Raw genomic sequence first — 23,403 nt, 5'->3', positions numbered from 1 at the left:
TGCTGTTCTCAGCCCTCTCCACTCTGAGGGAAAGTCTTTCGATCATTGACCTTCACTCCTTTAAACTCTTAACAAAGAAAATCGTGGGAAATGAGTCTAGTTTCCTGATTTGTAGCCGTGACTGTTATTTCAGTCTGCTGCTGCTGAGTCGTGGCCACATCGGACCAGGCTGAGATGTAGAATTAAATCACCTGCTGTGACGCTGGTATAAGAAAATAGACACTTGTTCAGTTTTCCTATCTGAGCATTAGTACACTGGGTTTTCACAATAAGGTTGGCTCATTCAGTGAAACACGGGTTAAAACAAGATACTCTGCAGACTAAGTGGTCATGGATTTTGGAGCCTGGTAAAACAGCCACAGGGATGTATACGCACACTCCAGTATTTGTTTATTCATTGCAATATTGAACAATGTTATCACACATAGAAGATTTTCCTCAGAGCATATTTTATCTTTCATAAACGCTGAAAAATGAATCCATGCCTTTGTGTCCTCAGGACTGAACGTCTGCCATTCTTTATACAGATGGTCAAAACCCTGCAGCCTGTCTCCTGACAAAGACAGTGCAGGGAGCACATGACTCCAGTGACTGCCAGAGGAGTGTTTGGAGTACATCTCCGAGGTGCTGTGCTTTAGAAATAAAATGCACTCACTTACAACACACTGGACGAAGGTTCAGCTTCAGAAACACAAACATGTTTTTGTCCTCGCTGAAACACACCGGACTGAACACATCATCTTCCACCTGACCACCCGAGTTCACCTCGACAGACGCAGGAACACAGAAATAAATCTGCACGTGGTTTTTAATACAGCACAGGATTATTAGTGTTACAGACAGAGGAGGAGGAAACACAGCGAGGTGGTTGAAAGGTAAAAAGCACTCAGCTGAGATGTTTCAAACATGAAAACACACTTTTATTTAAAGCTCTGTCTGTATCAACAGACACATCCTGTCCACTCCACTTCAGAGATTTGTCATGATTGACAGTCAGAGAGAAACACAGGAAACATTATACAAAGAGTAAGAAAAGCAGAAAAAATAGAAGCTCTGTGCATCGCTGCTACAGATCACAGCCCTGAGCAGCTGTTCATCAGTCCACAACTGTGAACGGCATCGGGATAAAGGTCAAAGGTCGCACCATAACAGTGTCTCAGTTCATTGAAGTAGTATGTATTGCTTCTAAAGGGAATCTCAGGTTTCAGTGGTTTGATATATTCTAACTGCTTCACTGCTTCCAGTTTTCAATTTAAAAATACAGTTTTGTGTCAGTGACACAGTGACGACAGGTTTTATTTTATAGAATAATTTAGAAACATAGAAATCCCTCATTAAATACAAAAAGGATTTAAAATAAAATTAAAAAATTTAAAGTTAAGACACAAGAAAACATGGAGAACATGAAGGTTTGAATATTTTCCAGAGCCACTGAGTGGAGGATGTATTACTGTACATTAGTGTTTTCAGTCATTTGAAATCACACATCAGACTATTTCATACAAAGAACCAAATCTCAGATCAAACAATAAAGTGACAGCTGTGTGTGGCGTCGTCCCCCGGCGGCTGCGACTCATTGGACAACGCAGAGCTCAGTACTGGACTGATTGTGGGCGTCTCCCGTCCCCTCAGAGTCTCTGTGAGTCCTGCTGAGCTCGTCGGACCCTCCGTCCCGCTCGTAGCCCTGCGGCTGCAGACTCTGCCTCAGCTCCATCAGCAGCTCCTTACCGTCACTCGACGGCAGGTTCCCCAGGTAGTACTGAGGGGCCAGCTCCACCAGCCTGCAGCAGACAGAGGGACATCACTGAGGACATTGGAGGACTGTTGTTATGTGGGCTACATGAAGTACTGGACCTCCACACACAACCATAAACCCCTGAATGTTGTTAGAGCAGCAACGATGTTGTTCAGTGACAACGTACAAGTTCCTATCATGGTTTATCACATGATCATGTATTAGATCATAATACGAGAAAAACATAGAAATTTAAACTTTTTAAAGATCAATTCTTTTTAAAACATTTTATATATACAATATATATATATATATATATATATATATTTTTTTTTTTTTTTTTTTTTTTTTTTTTTTTTTCCTAATTATATTTTTTCACCAAAATCATTCTGTTTTGCAAATGATTTGTCAGCCCACTTGCAATACCTTTCGCGGCCTACTGGTGGGCCCTGGCCCACAGGTTGGGAACCACCGTGTTAGGAATGCAGTATTCATTAAAAGGAACAGTTCAACATTTGGGATAATACACAACACAGCTTTCTTTCTATCAGAAGACTGACACAGTCTCATGTGTGTTATCTGCACTGCTCTGTCTGCATTAAAGGATCGTATCTGACCTGAAAGGTGCTAAAGTTTCCTGTGTCCATACAGCTGCTGAGAGACACTGTCCATCAGGGCCGAAGAGAATCCTGGGATCTGTAGTGGAGTGAGTGGGAGGGGGCTGCAGCAGGGCCATGACTCTGAAGGGGCCCACCTTGGGCCCTATTTCCCATACACTGATCTATTTGTGGCTCCCCTTATATCAGTGAAATATTGATTTGTGCATATTTTTACTATTTCAAATGACTAACTGAAGACAGAGCAGTCTATGAACAGCTCCTCTCTCCTCCTGCACTCTGAATCCCAACATGATCATGTGGGAGGGTGATTGCTGTTGGCTTTTCCCCTCGGAGCAGACAGTTAGCACAGCTGCTCGTCAATATCAACAGCTTGTTCAAGTAGATTATGTTAATGCTGATTCTTTAACTGTGACTCTGAATGTTGTCTGCTGGACTCCTGTTTCCCTCAGTGTTTTATTAACAATAATGATAAAAACAACAGTCTCTGTTCAGTTTAAACAGGAAGCAGATTGTCTACTCTGCAGTTAGTTAATAAAAAACTCTGACGGAGGAACAGCAAAGACAGGTTAGTGTTAAAATACGGCTGCTAGCAAAGACAACAAGGTCAGTAACACTGCAATTCATTATCATGTTGTGTTCACCACTGGTCGTCAAGGCTGATAAGACTCAATCAGGGATCGACCGTGGGTGTGACATCATCGTTAGGGTCAGAGTTACCTAGGGCTGAAAAACTCTGGAGTTGTGTGGATGCCAGGAGTGAACGTAGCAGAAGAGATGCGTTTAAAACCAAAACATATTAGTGTGGACGTAGTCTTGGTCTTGTGTCTCCATTCAACTCATACCAGGCTGTATGAGACCCCGCTACAGGTCCCTTCCTCCTCTGCAATGAGCCATCAGCTCCTCCCCACCTGTTATTTCTTGAATGACTGAAAAATGCAATTTATTAATAAATCTAAGGTGTTCAAGGTCGTCAGTGCTGGATCCTTATTAATTTACCCGCCATCAAAGTTCATTATCATTGTATTTTTCTACGCGGAGTTTAACCTTCAGAAAACGACTGAGCAGTTCTCAATGACTCCTTTTTACGATGTTTGATCAAGAAAATCATCTAAAATAAAAAAGGTGCATTTAAACTGTCCCCAGAACCTGTCTGCCAGCTGGACTCACATCTGGGGGTGGACTTCTGAAGCGATGCGGATGCAGTTGTCGCGGGAGATGGTGAATTCGTGGTAGAGGACCCAGCTGGGGGGGTCGGGGCGCGGCTGGCGACACAGGTAGGAAGAGAAGGGATGCAGGTGAGCCACGTGGCGGTGAGTTAGCAGGAGGTAGTTACCTGAGCCGTCCACATCATGAGCAACCTGAGGAGAAGAAGAAGCATTTCTCATGACCTCAGAGGAGGAGAGGAGACGACGGGACGAGGGGTGAAGGATGCTGACATGAAACAAAACTGGTTGTTTACTTTGAGGAAGAAGCCTGAGATGAGAGCGCGCTTGATATTCGTGCAGTTGTCCTGGCAACCAAAAGCAGGAGGAGAAACAGGGAGCTCTATGCGCTGCATCACCTCCAGCAGCTCCGCCCTGATCACTGTAGCCAATCGTAAGGAGGCGTGACTGAGGAAGTTTGTCGTACACCACGCCTCATCCTGATTATCTGAAATCACAACACACAGACCATTCAGTAAGTCACTGAGCCCACTGTGATCATGATGCTTACTTTCCTTTATGTCTGGCTAATGCTAATATTGCTAATATTGAACCCCATCCCATCTTCCTGTTGAGCTCTGAGAGCAGCTGACATCATCTCTCCACTGAGAACTGAAGCTTCCCATCAGCAGGGACCCTGTCACTGACATGTATGTGTGTGATGGAGGCTGAAGTGTACGTACGCTCTGTGAACGCCTTATAGATGTTAATGAGGGTCATGTGATCTCCCTCTGTGTGCATCAGAGGTCTCCAGTGAGACACAGCAGCTTCCTCTCTGCTGGGGTCTGCCATCATGAAACAGGAAGGTGCTGACGAGACAAACATCACATCACATGTCATTCATTTTTCCATTTTGTTCCCAGATAAGTTGTTGACTCCACTTTGTATGTGTCAGTGTGTGTTACAGTGAAGCGATTCCCTCCTCTTCAGTCACCTGTGAGCATGGCAGCTATAGTGAGCAGCTCGTCTACACAGTCGTACTCGCAGGCGGCGATCAGGGCTTTAGCCAGCGACGGCTCCAGCGGCAGCTCCGACATTATGATCCCCACCTCCGACAGGTTCCCGTCATCATCCAGAGCTGCCAGGTAGTCCAGGTCCTCCAAAGCCTGCATCAGGGCCTCAGGGGCTGGGGGGAGGGGAAGGGGAAGGAGAGTGAGGATTATGGGAATGAGAGGCAGGGAAGTCGAGTGGTCACCTTCAATGGATTTAATAAAGCCCGTATTAATTAGGGCCTGAGCACCGAGGGTGCGAGGACCCTATTGAAACTTTGCTGTTTGTCTATATTGTTATTTCTGTCAATAAATTCCATGAAAAAGACCAAAATGTGTCTGTGCATCTTCCTTCCTTCCGTCTATCAGCTCCGTTTCATGTCTGTGCTGAGAACAGCTGAGAACAGCTGGGGATGTACAGCTCTCCTCTCCATCGTCTTCAGGCTTTACAGGCCTACATTAACACTCTGTGTCAACACTCATTAGGGGTCTTCGTTGTCTGAAACTGTAGACCTATGGTGAACCTATCTGACTTGGTTGGTGGATTTGATCCAGGCTAGGCGTTTCCCTCTGATATATCCCCAGATATGAGAGTGGTCTCAATCTTCTCATCTTCCTCTAACTCTTCCTATGTTATTCAGTAGTTCATGCAGGTACCTGGTCTGTCCAGGAACTTGCACTGTCCCATGTCGGCGATGTCAAGCCTCTTCAGCATGAGCACCAAGTGACTGAGGTTTTCCTCCACCACCCCTGGACAATGAGCCTCCCCCATCCCCTCATCATACAGAGACTGGGGGTACAGACGCAGACACAGCCCTGCAGACCAACCAGGAGAACACAAGTGGTAAAAGGTCAGGACACAGTAAAATACTGGAGCTGTACAGTTTGATTTTCAGTCATGAAATCCATCTTTTAGACCTGGTTTAGTAAAAGTCTGCAATGGAGTCACCAGACCGGCAGCAGTGACCTTTGACCTACCTGGGAGGTGGCTGTTGACCCTCTGAGCTCGCATGTTGGCCTGGTGTTTGCTGATCATCCTCAGGACCTGTGAGTTGGCTCTGATTTGTGGATTGTAAACCTGAACATGAAGGAAACATTGAGATGTTTTGTTTTCACTTCAATCCAATGATTGTTTGTCTCTCTAGGCACAATTTAAATCTTGCATATTTAGCTGGTTTAGCTGGTTTAGCTCATCTTAAATTGAGACATCAGAGACAACGGTAAACAGAATTACGACAGTCTGTAATTTAATCAATGATTTTGTCAGCACTGAACATGGACTCACAGTCTTGAGTTGAAGGCCTGTGTCTATGACGTAGCGGATGCCTGGCAGGGAGAACGAAGCCTCTGACAGCGTATCCGTGACGATAACTTTCCTCTTGACCCCTGCACCCCCAGCTCCCAGCACCGAGCTGACGTCCGCGCTCTGAGAGCTGTCGTTCTCCCTCAGTGTTGAAGACTCTGGGTCGGACTCGTAGACCCGCTGGGTCTGTCCACCCAGTCCAGCGTGGAGGGGGAGGATCCTGAGAGGACCGAGCTGAGGACTGAGAGCTACACACTCCTTCTCCAGCAGAGTCACACACTCCTCTATCTCCTACACAACAGGAAGAATGAGAGAGTTTTAATCCTCTCATCCAAACAGCAGCCCTCTAACCCTCCACAGATTCTAGGGGTGCTTATTTCAGCTGACACAGTGAACCAGGTCTGACAGAGAGTCCGGAGGCAGGACTGACAGAGAGTCCAGCACCAGGACTGACAGAGAGTCCGGAGGCAGGACTGACAGAGAGTCCAGCACCAGGACTGACAGAGAGTCCAGCACCAGGACTGACAGAGAGTCCGGGACCAGTAGGTGTGGTGATACATAGGCTTTAGACATGAGGGGAGGACTAATGGTCGATATATTGTGTGTGTGTGTGTGTGTGTGTTGTATACAGTCATCTACCTTTAGTGTGTGGTAGTGCGTGTGTGTGCGTGTGTGTGTGTGTGTGTGTGTGAACCAGGACACCAGACACCTGCAGTGCGCCAGAGGCCTCTCAGGTTGTTGTGTCCTGGTTTCACTCCTCTCTGAGACAAAGGTAGTGAAACCACAGAGAGAAGGTTTGACCAGTTTTCTTTTTGTTTAAAGTACAAAACAACAACAGTAACGACCAGGTGTTAATGGACAATGATGAAGTTTCTACTACACAATAATTGAATCTATTTCTACTGAGAGACTTGTCATTTGCAGACAGACTGGTTTTTGTATTTTTGCACACAGGCAATAAGACAGGGGACACATTCATTATCTGGGTGAAACCTCTGATGACTGTTGTTCATATAAATAATTCCACAGTACTTCCACAACTTCAAAGTAACTTCTTATACCCTGTCTGCTGTGATTCTGTCAACTGGTCATCTATTCATTGCTTCATGAAGCTCTGGACCAATCAGTGGCAGCAGATTAACCAATGATTCATCTTCCTGCAGGTTTCTGTTTTCTTACTATAGTGTGGGGGTCAGCATCCTGTCGCTCCTTCATCTTTGTTGCTCACTGAGTTTAAAAAGGTAAACCATGGGAACTTAGGCATCGAGGGAACCAGGTGAACTGATGTCTCAGATCAATATCTTATTACTTTTCCTTTTTAGTTTTGAGGTGATATGTGATATGATGCTCAGAATCTTCCCTGTAACCAGTAGTGGTCTATCCTGAGCCATGTCTAAATCAAACCAATGTAAAGAGTCTGCCTCTGCAAAAAAACAGTCAGGAGATGTTTATACCCCGCCCACTCCAGGATGTGGTAATTATTGCAGTATGTAAACAGAATAATGTTAACCAGCTGCCTTGTTAAGCATCCTTATTAGGAAGAGAGGTGTTGGTCATTCACTTAATAACTTAAGAATCTGGTTTATCTGTTGCTTCCCCCTCAGCTATTCATTGTGTTTGCATTTCTGCACCTGCCTCTCCGCAGTGTGCTGTAGTCATCATTGTTACCGGCCACCATTCTCACATAGGATTCAGATTGTGTACCTATTCATAAGGGATTAACAGGAAATGGTGCACATACATACTGAACATGAACCACAGCTGGTACCAGAACAGATCTGCATCAGTACACTGCTGTCTTCCCCTTCGTAAAAACGACGCGGGGCAATGAATACTGTACATCTGTGGGAGGAGCCACCAGTCTTGTAATAATGGATAGGTTCACTTGCATCAATAGTCAGTTGTCCATATGAATATTTAAACTGGCTGTGAGGAGATATTCTCCTGATATGATGAGGGAAAAACTCCACAGTCGCTAGTTTCAGCGCTGTTCAAGTGAGTCATGGAGGACAGAGCAAAAATAGGCGGTGGGCTGCTTCCCGCTTCACAGTGACTAGAAGTTTTGAAAACTACTTATTGTTGCTCTGTCCTCTGCGACTCCCTGAACAGTGCGCTGACCCTAGAACTCATAAAGTCTGGAGAAGCTGCACCCAGACAATATTTGTTATTTGAACTTTGAAAAGAAGTCAATCAATCAATTAATCATTTATCAAAACAGCTGCCAATTCATTTTATGTTAGGAATCGATTACTCAGGGGTTTCTGGGATGTCTGCTGCTGTTGTCACCTACAACCACAGATGGTGTTGTCAAATCAACCTGGACCGAAATGTTACGGCCGTCAGAAACATAATCTCATAGATATTTGGCCAAATACATATTGATATTTTATCCTAACATACATACATACATGTTCATTCAGACTGAAAAAGCTGGTTGGTATAAATTTAACACAACATTTTCTTCGACCCAGAATCTATAACACCATCCATACACTTTTTCTGAAACTTTGGAAGTTTTGAAAAGTATTTATAAGTGGGTTTATTTTCTATCCCCCCAGAGGTATATGAGTTATAAGACTTGTACCTGTGCACTGGCCAAAAACACCATCACGTCTCCTTCCTCTCCTCTTCTGTGAAGGTCCAGCACCATGTGACAAGCAGCAGCCACAGGCTCCTTCCCAGATGTAAGCTCCCTGTACAACGTCTCTACTCTGTTCATTTCCATACTCTTCCTGTCCTCCTCCACCCCTCCCCCCTCCTCCTGATGTCCTGTAGCAGGGTCGGCCAGCAGGCCGTCCAGGGAAAGGTGAGGGACGGAGGGTCCCAGGAAGGCAGAGAGGCGAGGCGCCAGGGTTGGGTGAGCGAGGAGAACCACCCGAAAGCTGTCCGGCCTCTGGCGGCAGACGTCACACAGCAGGCCCAGCAGCACGTCGGTGGGCACGGTGCGCTCCTGGAGCTCATCCAACACCACCACACTGTACTGATGCAGTAGAGGGTCTGACATCAACTCCTCCAACAGCAGAGAGTCACTGACAAACCTGAGGAGAGTGACAAGTAAATTAATAATGGAGGAACCAAAAACATATAAACGAATGGATTTTATAGATTTTTCATTCTTGGGCACTTCATTAATGAGAGTCTGCAGACAGTGACAAGATTGGTCAGTACCTCTCAGATTGGAGAGCTTTTATTCACAGACTGCAGGTTCACCAAGACAACACGATTTAATTGAAGTTAGTATCTCTAAATACAAACTAGCCTATTTTGCATTTGTTTGTTGTCTGTTACTTTGCAAACATAAATGAGTGTTATTAAATATGCAGAGAAGAACAACCATGGAGTTTAAATTAATTTGCCTGCACATCAGCTGCCTGTTTATTCTACCACTGACAGCATCTTTGTTACAGAGGCCCTGAGAGGCACGTGAACATTGTTTTGTTTTTGCCAGGATCATTTTTCTTTTTTTTTTTTAAACCTGTGAAAACAGGTGATTTGTTTTTGTGATACTCATGTCAGCCACAAGAGGCTGAAGTGCATCACTCATCCCAGTCTAAATAGGACTAACAGTACTCATGTTTTCTTCTCTGTTATTTTAAATTACAGTCTCAGTCTCTCTTTACCAGACCTCTCTGTACGCCTGTCATTCGGGGTGCTCATGAGAGACCTGTATATGGGGGAAGTGTGCCCTCCAGGCCTTTAGGCAGAAAGCTTTGAAATAAAAATAAAGAAAAAAATGAAAAGAATAAGTCAAATAAATCAATAAATATAACAGGATTCAATCCCCAGTCTCCTTGGGTGAAAGTCCTATGTGTGATCCATTCTTCCATCACAACTTGTTCCTTGTATGGACCTCTCAGGGCTTCTGTATCTTCTGGACATGTAGGCTATATAAATAATTGAGGTGTTGCAAATGGTTATTTTGGAACTTTGTCACAGAGGTTCTCTCTCAGAGACATCACTCTGTTGCTGCTGGGTTGAGAGGAGCTCATGTCAATGGTCATTACTGAAGTTTACAGCACCTACACCTGCTGATTCTGCATTACTTCTACTCATAATGTTTTCATCCTCTCCTCCATGTTGTGCCAAGCGGAGCTCAGCTGTGTCTGGTTTGTGCCTGTGGTCTCTAAAATTGCAAAAAAAAAAAAAAAAAAGAAAAATTGCTCATCAAGCCCATTTAAGTTTTCTCCTGGAGACGTTGTCTGCGTTTGTGCTCTATTTCAGATATGGAAAAAACAAAAACCTGCTAAATTGCATGAAACCCAAGGATGTGACCTTCTGGATATACACCGATTTATTTAATCAGGGATCAGTTTTCAGTGAATACTGAAACTGACACTTTTACTGCCACTGTAGGAAGAGAACAACGAGTCAAGGTGTGGCTGTGTGCTAAACAAAGACTGTGTAACATCATACAACACAGGGAAGCCGTCTACATAATTCTGAGGATGAAACCATTAAACCTGATACACATCAGCCAGGAAAAACATTTCATTTCATGTGGCAAAGCACATTTTGATCAGTTAGGTCGTCTTTGTTCAACTAATGCTCGACTGAAGTATCAAAAAAATCTCCAGGGAGTACTGAGGGTTTCAGAGTCACACCTTTCCAGGTGTTTTTCTTCCAGGAAGTCAGAGGCAGAAAAGTGCTCTTAGCATGTTGCCTGTTTATGGTTTATGGAGTTATTGCTGGACACTTCTAGTATAGCTTATGTAACAGAGTAAATTATACAGCAGTAATATGTAGAATTTTAATAAGACAAAATCAGTGTTGATAGTTATAGCCTGACAAGTTACCCCTCCAGAGTTAATATGTGGAACGTTGTAGACTCAGTTTCTGTATCCCTATGTTCAATTCCCCGTGGTCTCCTGCCCTCACCTCTCTCCTTTTTGCTGCTGTACTCCATGGGAGAGGTGAGCAACGACATTGTGATTGGAGAAACTTACATATTGTAGTCTTTTCTGTTAAACTACTTTCATGAGCTCTATTACTAGCTTAAATTTATAGCAGTTAAGTTACAAGATTACAATTGACCAGGTGGTTTTTCTCCTTCAAATGCGTCCTTTTCTTTGGCCAACCTATCCCAAGATTCATTGCAGGCCGGTAATGAAAGCAAACAACACTGACAGAGACCCCAAGGATTACACTCTTAAATGTAAGTTTTGGGTTTCAGCTCACTTCAACAGCTACTGATACAACTGTTAAAACCTCAAGTTTTTATTTCCAGCAAAACCAGCTCTGTGGAGAGTCCAGCTAGCTGTTTGTGCTAAGCTAAGCCAGTCGACTCCCTGCTCCACAGGTGGTAATGCTCTATTAAATTTATGATCAACTGTCAGTATGAAAAAGTCAGTGTTTGTACTTTGGATACTTGTTGAAGTGACTGTCTCAGTATGATGTATTTCAGTTTTCAGTCATAATGGGGTATCCATGGTGACAGCTCAGTTTCTTTCCAGTGAATGACTGACGGGAAGAAACAAGATTACCATCTTGCTGTTGGTGGCTGTGATAGTACAACTGAGTCATTAGCTAAATGACTGAATGTGTATCCAGTGTTCATCATCCACTCATCCTCACCTGAGAAGGGTGTCAGGTGTGCAGCTGTCATCGTGAGATACCCTGTAGCCCACCTCCAGACCCAAACTGAGGTCCATCTCATCGGCCACACGGAGGGCCAGACTCACTGCTGCCACAGAGTAGGGCTGAGAGCAGCAGATCAGACCCTGGGAGAACTCGTAGGACAGAGCGTACTCCACACACCACTGTGGCACCTGCAGGGAGGAGGGGGGAGAGGACGAGGTCAACAAGACGAGGAAGTAATATGACACTAACATGAGTGATCACACACACCCTTTTACTTCTTCAAAGGCACACCTTAAACCTTAAAACCTAAGGTAACATGCTACTTTAACATGACTGTGGAGCACTTTTTTCCAAACATCTCTAGAAATTTCTTACTTTTTATTCTATTTCTTCTTGAAGTGTACGTTCAGGGTGGTTCAACAAGAGAAAGCATTTTTTAGCTCTGCGTTTGGTCTCCACTAGCTCCAGAGGGAAATATCTGGCTCTTTAGCTAGGGGATAAATAATGCATGTAACTATCTATCTATCTATCTATCTATCTATCTATCTATCTATCTATCAGGTAGAGGCTCAACAGGTAGAGGACCTCCTCACTCCTCTTCATGTAGTCATTTGTAAGTGGTGTATTGTCTTTGAAATATCATCATTAAATTCACATGTTGTGTGATGCAGACTGTATCCACAACCATCAGACATTTCCATGTTTTTACCCACAGGGTTGCCAGCACTGTGGGTGTGGACATGCTTCATGTTCATAAATGAACAAGATACTGAAGTAAACTCCTTAGATGAATAGAGAAAATAAACATGACCCATATTGGACATTGAATAAATATTTAATCAAAGCTGGTCTCAGTCTAGTGTCAGCTGGTTTCAGCGCCAACAAGTTGTTTTAATGCTCTGAATAGAGAGAACATCTTCTCTGTAGCTTCCATGTTGTTTTACATTCTGACTAAAAACACATGAACACACCGAAGTCTGAAGAACTACTTATCAACTAGGGAAATGCTGTTGCTGAAAGTGTTGTGTGTTTTTTTTATTAGCAGCTTCATCAACATGAACGTGTTGTCAGTGGTGAACAGGTTGTCTCTATTTGCTTGAGCTCTCTCAGCCACAGTAGAAATGACTGAGTTGTGTCTGCAGCGGAGTTGGTCTAATATTCACTGATGTTTTGGTCACACATTGACAGATTTATTTGGTTAATTTGACACTGTGTTTAAAGTTGTAATAGCTGCAGCAGTTTCTGTTAACAGACACGGATCATTTCCTCAGTAAAATAAGGTGTTTGACAAACTACTATTTTGAACCAAGGCTTTAAATTAGGACTTGGTCCTGGTATACAAAAGATTTACATGTGATTTGGTTTGTTGCTCTGTTGGTTCCTGGTTACCTGGGTGCTCTTTCCAGTGCCACTGGGTGCACTGAGCAGCACCATGTTGTGGCTCTCCAGGTGTTCCAGCAGACTCTGCTTGAGCCTCCATACAGGGAACCGCTGCCTCTCCTCCAGCAGGGCGTAGTAACGTGAAGAAAAGGGCAAACCATCATATGGGTTCACTTCTAGGTCTCCAAGGTCTTCCTCTCCTCTTCCACCATCTCCTTCATCGTCTAAATCCCCAGACAGGAGGGAAGACACAGACAGGGAGTCAAGGGCCATCGAAGGCTGCAGCTGGGACCCAGTGGAGGGTGAGGTGGAGGTCTTCGCTGGTGGGGATTAGGAAGGAGTGAGGGGCTGGTTCACATAGAGGCCTGAGATTACCTGCAGAGGAATCAAAGGAGGTGACGTTAGACCAGAGCAGGGTGAGAAGGATTCATGTCAGAAGTGACATTAAACCTTTAACATGTGAGGCAGAGCTCAGGGACCACTGTACTTCCTGTCTGCACTGGGGCCTAGCCCAGAAACCTGCAACATGTTTGGTATGTAACTGTGGAATGTCTGTCTCCACCCAGATGCCTCAGAGTGTGTCGGACAGCTGCAACAGACTTGGTCTGTTCAGAGGGGACGGCCTGCAGGCACCTGACTGCTGTGGTGAGGGAAGACAGAAAAACAGATGAAAACGAGACGACTGGAAAACAGTTCCAAGCTTCCATGTGTTCGTCCTCTAGGGCTGTGAAGTATAAAATATGGATGTGTCTTTGTTGTCCCTGAGGAGCAATTTGGTTTTCAACAGTAGTCATCAACACATCTAGTACACAGCATAAAGTAATGAAATAAATAGAGACATAAAATCATCTTAACATATGGTAGATTTCATCATAATAAATTGTAGTAAGATATGAGGCACCAAGCGTCCATCAGTATTTGTTAATTGCAACAACTTTTGGGTACTCCAGTTAAGATGTAGTACTTAGTACTTACACCAAGGTCTCTGTCTACTGCACTGAAGCTTTAGTGATGTCCCTCACTTTTAAGTCGCTATGGGTAAAAGCCTCTGACAGATGAGTAAATATAAATGTAGGATATTGTGAAGAGCAACTGTCATTATTTATTAGACTAAATAATTAGTAGAGAAAATTATTGGCAGATAAATCAATGATGTAAACGTAAGTAAACTGTTGGTTGCAGTCCTAATTTATATAGTCTCTATCTAATCTACATCATCTCAGCCAACCATCCCATTTACAAAGGATGAGCAGAGTTCACAAATCAAAGAGAATGACGTGACTGAAAGGTAATTTTTTATTGAGACAAAGTGATGTTGTACTCCTACTATATCTAGTGCTGATTATTAAATGAAGGGATTTATCTGATATGAATCAGCCATGGGTGGATCCACAATTCCAGTTTGAGTCCAGGTGACTGTAGAAATAACAAAGCAAGCTGAGAATACCAGTGTCTCATTGAGAAGAACAAGAATTAAAACGTGACTCTTATTTTGAAAAGCACTGTTACTGTTAGAGATAAGTTAGCAAATAACTGTATGGACAACAATATGGTTTCCATATCATAGCTGATGTGGCCCTGGGTCTCTGTAGATAAGACACCTGAGCTAACTACCTGACCTGGTCTGTTATCACAGCCAAGTCATCTCCTCTCCTCTCCTTTCGTATCTTGTCTCTGGGAGCCATTTAAACTCTGCCAGGAGCGACGTGTCAGCTGACAGTCACACAGACAAACACACAACAACACTGAAACACACAGACATGAGCTGACACACACATAGCAACAACGTCTCAAACACTGGGACACCGTCTTACCTGTGAGACATGTCGGCAGACAGGTGAAGAAGCTAAACAGGAACAGTCCGCCCTCAGCCCGTTGTTGTTGTCCTCCGTCCTCTGAGGCTAACAGCCCGCCGTCACATACCGGACAACGGGGAAATAAAAACCAGGACAGGGGCGAGATGAGCGACGTTCACCGTGTGTTTCCGTGACTCCTTCCCGGGCCTGCTGGTCTTCTGACCGCTGACAGTGACGATAAAAGACACAGGTGTTGTTTAGCTGCTCTAGCTAGCAGCCGCCATGTTTGGCTGTCTAGCTGTCAAACCTCGTGCTACGTTCAGGGCTCCTCGGAAAAAACACACATGATCTAAGAAAACACAATACACATTTTATTTATTATTTTCTATGCTTTTATTTATTTATTTGCATGACTTAGACACTTGTAATGGAAATAAATACCTCGAAAATATCAGTGCAACATTGACACACTCAAACACACAATGTATTCAGTTCATTAAAGTCTAAGGAACGTGTTGTAATGATCCTCAGTTACCTGCTGCTGCTCAAGTTAGCATCAGTGAAACCTCCAGTCTTATGTAATGAGTCCAGTCTCATCATGTGGGCAGGGCTCCACCTCGGGGCAGAAATAAGTTACCACCAGACTGCACGTTAAATTACAGAAGCTAGATTTTTTATTTATCATTTTAATTTTGAGGTAAAGTCAATTTATGAACAACACAACCTAATATATTGACAGATTATATTCTACACCAAATAGTTTCATGCTTTACTGGTGCAGAAAGTTTAGAGAGCAGTGGTAAATAATTAACACACTGAGTCTGAGTCATGTCAAAGTCCAACATCAGCTGCTCTTTATTTCACTGGATTTGTTCAAATCACTTCATTACATCTGTATAACTCTACACAGACTTGTTTTTAATGCAGTATTATCATTGCATTATTCAGATTTATATCATTTATGTTACACACAACAGACCTGACTCACAGCACAGATGTAGCTGAAAACATTTAGCAGTAGGTAGTTAATATAGCTTTAAGGCACATGCACTGGAGTACTTCCTTTCTTGCTGATTTCTACCATTGTACTTTTTACTGCACCACGTGTATCTGACAGCCGGGGTTATTAGTTACTCTGTAAATTTGTATTTTACAGACAAAACATAAAACAAGCTCGTGGCTGCAGGTTGTGACGTGTTGTTATAGATTACAACAAGAAAATGCTGTTCACACAGGAATGCATCAGTAATAATGAAATAATATACGGTAACATTGCTCTGCTTTTGATACATGATTTTGCTAATAATTACATTAATGGCTTGTTCAGTGAAGAAGTATTTCTACAGTGTGGTGCTGCTCCTGTTATCAATGGGTTCAGGGCCTCAGTGTTGTGCATTTGTTACTGGGACACTTCACAGAACTGGATAACAGTGTTATTCGTGTATATTATATTGCTTCTTCTACTATGTTTCAGAAGGTCTTTTGCATTGTGATCTGAGATCAGCAGCACAGGTGTTCATGAGCAACAGAAGCTTCTGCAGATTTTAGAATTTACCAAAACAAACGTGTCTGACTGAGAAGTGCTGCAAACGATTCTTTTGAGGGTCCACGAATGCATCACTGCTGCCTTTGAGATGAGAGATTGAATAAACTGAGGGTAATGTGGTTCCGAATGGTGTTTTGTATTAAAGACATTAAACATTCTGTCTGATGTCTTTATGTTCTGTCTGCACCTGCTCAGGTGAAAAACGTCCCATTTTGCTGTGTCGATATGGGTCAAACTAACAGGCGAACAGGACATCTAATGGCTTTTAAGATAAGATAAACACAGGTGTGTACAACACCTCTGATCTCCATTGTGTAAAGATCACAGAGACTAAAAGGTAATCACCATCAACATCATTTACTGAATCAGATAAGGAAGCGCACAGATCAAGGACGAGCTGCAGTCACCTGACCTCCTCCACACACAGGGTCAGGGTTTTGCAGTAAAACCCTGTGTCCCTCCACAACAACATCTTTAATAATCAGCTGCTGTCCCTGTGTTTCTCCTGGACGAGCCCACAGATTTTCTCTCTCAGGCTCTCCTCCCAGTCTTTGCACCAGTCCGGGGTTCGCTCCAGGTTCTGGTAACGAGTGGCTAACTCGTCCAACGCCCGCACCGCCTCAGGCAGGTCAAAGGTCAGGCCAGCCCTCTCAACCGCTGCCTGGAACTTGGCTGGAGATGCTGTCGCAATGTAACACCTGCAATAACGGTTTGAGAGATTATTCAGAAGAGTGGAGGAAAGACCCGTTCTCCACAGGTGAGCCAGGTGTTGGTGCAACCTGAGGAAGGTGGGAGTGGCAACACTGGTCACATGTCTCTGTCCAACACCATTCACAATCCTGTGAAGGATGCAGGAATTAAAGCATCCAGACTTTAAACAATCACAGTTCACAGATCCACTTCCTGCTTCAGCTTTGCCTGACGATACTGTAAACACAGATTTCCTGTACAGTGAAGATTTACCTCCAGTCAGATTTACCTCCAACTAACCTGGTTTAGATCATCTGGATAAGCTGTTAGTTTGTTTACAGCCTGCATGATCATTTATATGAAAGTGTTCCCAGATCTCATGATTCTGGTGAGGATCAGGTTATCATAACTGAGCAGAACCACAACCACAACCTGTGCGCACTGGCATAGATCTCTAGGGATGTTAATGTTGGTGTATGTCTGGGTGATAGAACTATCTCCATAATTATGACCAAAGATTCCCACAACAACAAAGATAAACTGATGAGTAATTGTTTCTATAAGACATCATGATGGACTGTGTTTCTCTCTTTAAGTTAACACAAACATCTTTCTCCTACACAGCCCCCAGCCCCCAGACACTGATGAGTACAGTATGTCTGACCTGTTGAGTCCAGGACTGTGAGGACAGCGGTAGTGATGCCACACAGCCACAGCTGTGTGTGGACACAGCAGGTACTGGTTTTCCTCCCAGCATCTCCTCATGGTCTCCAGGATCCCGTCATCACTCACTGATCCAGTGGCTAGAACCTGTGACAGCTGGAAATAAAGCAGATGGTCGATGAAGCGAGGTTTTCAGACACGCAGAGGAAGAGCACACCTGGATGTGAACATCAGGTGCAGTGAATGTAGAATGACCGGTACCAGCTTGCGGTGGTTTTCAGGCAGAGTGTGTCTGTGTGTGTTTTGAAACTCCTCCATCATGTTCTTCACTGAAGCGCCGTCTCCGTCCAGCAGCAGCCAAAACACCCGCTCCATGTTGTATGGGTCCTACAATCCAGCAGGGAGACACAGCATGAGGAGTAACACAACGTTTAACTCGTAACCACCTCACACGCACGGTGGCCATGAGAACCTTAAGCCCCGCCCTCTGTGGGTGGTCCAGAACCAGATATCTCAACCACCACGAGCCAGCCAGACATGAAGCACAGGTGCAGAAGTTCACTGTCCCCAGTGGATGAACCCTGATGTTTCCTCTGGTGCCACCATGACACCAAACACACTTTGGTGTTTCAGGAAATATCTACTGTGCTGACTTCAATACGTTACTGATCAGATGGGTGCTCCTCAGAGGTTGAACCCTCTCCCCCACCCACAGGTCTAAATGTCACCTTTATACATGGATATCTCACAGTGTGACAGGCAGAATTAGCATATGTACATGTACAATACAATGTGTTAGTTACTGAGCTTTAGAGGTGTGTATTTGAACTTCGGACAGAGCCACGTTAGCTGCTTCCCCCTGCCTCCAGTCTCTACACAGAAGTAGGCTAATCATGCTAATCAGCTCTGTGCTCAACACAGTCGAGTGAATCATGTCAATCTTCTCATCTCACTCTCAGAAAGAGTGTTCTCTGACAACTCATCTTAGCTCTCACCAAATAAAAGAATAAATAAATATAAACAGACCTAAACTCAATGTCATTTCAAAACTCTGGTGTTTGTAATGAAAAGCAGCTGTACTGATCAGGATTATTGGACATCTTCAAATCTGACAACACCTGATGTGATCACAGTCAAACTGTTAACAGAATAAATCCAGTGGTAAATAAACATTAATAATACTTTTTAAAATAGGTCACATTCCCTTCAGTCCATGTGCAGATGAACATCTGTGAATCTCTCACAGCTGTGACTGTGTGAGTGTACTACCTGGATGTCTATAGCAGGGGCCAGGGTCTGTGTGACGTCAGTCGCCATGGAGAAGTCACCAGAGGTCACCGTCCTGTGGACTATGTCATTAGAGTTCACCATGGCCACCAGCTTCAGAGGTACACCCATCCGCGTTACGATGAAGCCAGCTGAGACGCAGACAGAGAAGAAGAGACGGGGTCAGTCTGTGTGTCCTGACTCTGTCACTGAGCCTGTGCTTCAGGCAGGAGGACGTCTCTGCAGGGAAGATGTATCGTCCTCCACATGGACATCAGAGACAAATAATTCATGACGGCACAAAACTGAACGAATCAGTGATTAAACCAACGTCTTTGTTCCTGCAAACATTTGCTATAAACATTCATTAAAGCTGCAATCTGCCTGAAACATGTCCTCAGTCTTTCACTTAGGCTCTAATTCATTGATTAATCAAGTTAATCATTCACACACACACACACACACACACACACACACACACACACACACACACACACACACACACACAAACACAACAAACACAGCAGCTCTTTTTCTTCTTCCTGTCAGGAGGTCGCCATCATGGTTTCCAGTAAACATCTGATTCTAGTGTGAAGAGAAGAGTGTGTTGTGTGTGTGTGCCTGTCTGGTTTAATCACCTACCTGCAATGTTTCCTGCCCCCCCTGTGGGCACCACCACCTCCAGCTCAGGTAAGGCAGCGTCGGCCTCGGCCTGCTCCGGCCCGCTCAGCTGCAGGTAGGCGTAGATGAAGTGGGCCAGCTGGATCAGGACTCTGGACCAGTTCACTGAGTTGAGGCTCATGAGGCCGTGAGACTTGACCAGCTCCTGGTCGGCGAACAGACGGCGCAGAGGCCGGTCGATGTCGTCTGAGCTGCCGTCGGCTGCAGAGGCGGAGCAGCACAAACACGCCTGACGTCACTGAGACAAAGATCCGTGGCATTGTGGGTAAAGAACCACCACTGTCCTTTTTACCTGCAAACACGTGGACATTATCCTCCAGGCAGGTGATCATGTGTTTCTCTTGGACAGGAGTGATGCGTCCTCGGGGGTAGACCACCACCACATCCAGCCCAGACAGACCTTTAGCACTGTGGATGGCTGATCCACCTGTGTCACCTGACGTACCTGGACAGGAACAGGTGGAGTGAGTTTAAGTTTGGCAGTTAGGATAAATCATCACCTCAAGTATTTATGTAAATATTCTTTGTGTCTCCGACCAGAGGTGCAGCCTCTCACCTACGAGAACAGTGGCTCTGTGCTTCTTCTTTCGCAGGAAGTAGTCGAGGAAACGCACGGTGCAGGTCATAGCCAGGTCCTTAAAGGCCAGGGTTTCTCCATGGAAGAGCTCCAGGATCGACAGACCCTCCTTCAGTCGAGCTATGCGGACCACCTCAGGCACCGAGAACCCAGACAGGGCCTCAGCCACCAGGACTGAGAGAGGGAGAGGAGGACGTTCGTACTGTTCACTGACTGTTCTTAATGTTCTTCATGTGTGCGACCATGTTTGAATGTATGTTATACAATTTTACATTTTTCTTTCATGGTAATAAAAATCATTGAGGTTTCAGTAACTGCTCTCAGCCACGCCCCAAGCCAAAGGAAGAATAAAGCGGCACCTAGAGGCAGGATTTTCTGTTGATCTAAAATTGACAACGTAAACTGGAGAAGGGCAAACAAGGCTCATTTCAAAATGTTGCATAATATACAGTATACCCTGCTAGCTATCCTATTGCCAAATTGACATTAATTCCCCCTGTATCTTTTATAAACATGATTTAGAAACAATTCCTCACCTATTTTTTGAGTGTGAAATCAAACTCAACCTTAAAGATATCATTTGTTACTATGATAACCCAAATGATCGCGCTCTTGAATATCTCCTTAACTTCATAATTCTAAATGCTAAGTTCGGGTTATGGGACCTTTGAGCTACATGTAGTGATGCCGGTGAGGATTCCTCCAGCTCACCCTCCAGGTCCTGTCTGGGGATCAGCTGAGCAGGGATGAACAGTGAGGAAACCTCCACCACCAGTCTGGGGTAGGGCAGCCCCCTCCAGCTCCTGAGGGTGTCTGGGTGCAGCACAGGAACGCTCTCCGGCATGAACATCCCCCCATCTGGAGCGTACCCCGAGAACAGCACGTCCCGGAAGTCCCATCCACGGACCCCACCCCGAGTACTGCAGTACTTCATCGGACAGACCTACGGATGGAAACCCAGTTTAGAGAAGAGTGTGACACTGTTGTACTCCACAGGTACCGACTTTAACTTTACAGAAACACCTGGGCTCCCTGTTCAAACGTAAACCTGCAGACAGAAACCTGTCTATACTGTCATGTTCACATTTTTTCTGATATGCAGATGCATGATTTTGTCTGGAAACAGTTCCCTCAATTTAAAGAACTTTCTATTCTGATATTGACTCTCTATTAGCACCTCGTCAGTCATTTAAAGGCTTAATATGTAAAGTGTACAGGGCGCTGTTCCTCACTCACCATCATTAGACAGAGATGGGAGCAGGACCTGGGTGAAAGCATGACTTGGGATACTATATGTGCACTGGGCTATTACAGTGTAAAATACTGCATCAGGCACACTGGAGTTGTCAGAGAGATTCCCAGACATAGATTCAGCAGGCAGCCGTTGTAAAATGATCCCATCTTCATATCTTCATACTTTTTGGAACCAAGCTGCAATTTACTGGACTTCTGTGTTTAGGACACTTTCAGAGGTCCTTGAACTGTGACACACAAAGCTCTTCATGGTGAACATGTGACCACAGCAGACCGAACACAGCAGAGTGGGTCCGCTAATCCAGCAGACAGACGACAGTTAGTCTGAAACTGATGCATCATTCATCAGTTATGGAGGATCTTCTTCATCAGACAGTCACAATTCACAGCAGTACATCAACAGTCAACCTATGACAGCAGATACTGATGAACAGAGCATGAACAGTACTCACTCAGCACTGTGGAGGAACCAGGTTTAAGTCTCAGTCAGATGACGTGGCCTCAGTCTGTCTGCTGGTCTCTCTACAGAGACTCTGATCCGTGGACAACAGGTCGACCTGTCACTGTCAGGTCGACCTGTCACTGTCAGGTTGACCTGAATGTATTATCATTCGTGTGTTATGTTTCACTGTTATGATAAAATCGTTTATATCCATGTTTCCTCATCAATCTACTCTCAATATCCCATAATGACCATGAGAAAACTGAATTTTAGAATTTCTTTGCAGACTTACTAACAAGTAAAAACTGAAATATCACATTGACATAAGTATTCAGACTCTTCACTCAGTACTCAGTTGAAGCTAATTTGTCAGCAATTACAGTCTCCAGCTGTACACATCTGGATCTGAGGACTTTCTGCTGTTCTTCTCTGCTGATCCTCTCAGGCTCTGTCAGATTGTTACCTCCACCAGGGAGGTTCTGTTTGTTTGTTTGTTTGTTTGTTTGTCTGCAGGACTACACAAAGATTACTGAACTGATTTGCACCAAACGTGGTGGACAGATGGGACACGGACGAGTAAAGAACCTGGTAGATTTTGGTGTTGATTCAGTTAAAGGGGCAGATCCAAGAATCTTTTATCCCTTTTCATGACACTGTGTGATAGAACACTAATCAAAACTTTAATTAATTTCTCAGGGAATAAAGTTTGGCTGTTGATGTAAAAAATCAGACATAATTCTGGCAGCACACATAGAAAATCTTCCAGCTGACAGACAATACTGGAGGATAACAGCCAGAATCAGCCCAGATGTGGAAGTATATGGGCTTGTTACTGTTACTCAGTATTAATTATAAGTACAGCTATGTGGTATGTGGAATCAAATTTTTCTTCTAAAGATCCGGATTATTATTATTATTATTATTATTATTATTACTAACGGCAAATGCTGACGTCATCACTTCACACAACAGCTAATAAACTTTAATACAGCCGATTTAAGGATTAAAGACAATAATAAATTTAAACTTGAGGACTGTTTGTCCTTGTGAAGTCAGAACTTTTAATTACCATTAGAAAAGTTATTAGTGATAATGAAAACTGTCTATTTTAATGAGTTTCATGGAGTAAGTGCAGAGAAGTAAACCAGACAGCAGTAAGTACTGACCTGCAGCAGCTTATGGAAAACCACACCGGCTCCGAGGTCAGTGAAACAGCTGTACAGGGAGTAAACCAGAACCAAACACCCAGTCCTGGTCAGTCCTGGTCCCTCAGTCTCTCCTTTTCTAAAACCGAGTAATACCGTTTCCAAACAGACACGGACCGCCTCACTGAGCCGGTTCACTCAGCCCCTCCGAGGAGGTTCCGTTCTGACGTCTTCTTCGCGTCAGGCCGACAGGAGCTCATCACTGCCCCCCAGCGGCCACCGGGGGCACGCGGAGCCACCTCCACACAAGCGCGAGGCTGAATCTGGTTTAATGAAACCGCTTCACAACGAGGAGCCGTTTGATTTATACCATCATTCATTTTAATGCATGTCTGCAAACATGTAAAAACATATGTACAAGTGTAACACAAAGACGATACAAAACTGTGCTTAGAAAAGAGTGGAAACATGCAAATAACTGACATAGTATAGAGAGAGAGAGACACACACACGCACACGCGCGCACACACACAAGCA

General features: G+C 44.3%; 2 protein-coding genes across 2 annotated transcripts; both read right to left on the bottom strand.

The window, feature by feature from the left end:
* Positions 1–790: 790 nt before the first annotated feature.
* Positions 791–14,918, bottom strand: dqx1 (DEAQ box RNA-dependent ATPase 1). The gene is made up of 12 exons (XM_056403689.1): positions 14,621–14,918; positions 12,816–13,181; positions 11,421–11,614; positions 8,434–8,887; positions 5,832–6,140; positions 5,525–5,624; positions 5,204–5,362; positions 4,492–4,683; positions 4,241–4,366; positions 3,815–4,005; positions 3,523–3,713; positions 791–1,781 (listed from the first exon to the last, which is right to left on the bottom strand). The coding sequence occupies exons 2-12, from the start codon at positions 13,077–13,079 to the stop codon at positions 1,574–1,576; spliced, it is 2,388 nt and encodes a 795-aa protein (XP_056259664.1). The 5' UTR covers positions 13,080–13,181; positions 14,621–14,918; the 3' UTR covers positions 791–1,573.
* Positions 14,919–15,428: 510 nt separating this feature from the next.
* thnsl2 (threonine synthase-like 2) lies at positions 15,429–23,119 on the bottom strand. Its single transcript, XM_056403382.1, has 9 exons — positions 22,888–23,119; positions 20,737–20,968; positions 20,005–20,199; positions 19,741–19,893; positions 19,410–19,649; positions 18,771–18,919; positions 17,763–17,888; positions 17,503–17,657; positions 15,429–16,846 (listed from the first exon to the last, which is right to left on the bottom strand). Exons 2-9 carry the CDS (start codon positions 20,957–20,959, stop codon positions 16,630–16,632), a joined length of 1,458 nt encoding a protein of 485 aa, XP_056259357.1. The 5' UTR covers positions 20,960–20,968; positions 22,888–23,119; the 3' UTR covers positions 15,429–16,629.
* Between the last annotated feature and the right edge of the window lie 284 nt (positions 23,120–23,403).

This window comes from Seriola aureovittata, chromosome 18, assembly GCF_021018895.1.
Source record: "Seriola aureovittata isolate HTS-2021-v1 ecotype China chromosome 18, ASM2101889v1, whole genome shotgun sequence".
Taxonomy (NCBI): Eukaryota; Metazoa; Chordata; class Actinopteri; order Carangiformes; family Carangidae; genus Seriola; species Seriola aureovittata.
Note: the sequence above shows the minus strand (reverse complement) of the source record. Positions and strands in the feature narration are given on the sequence as shown.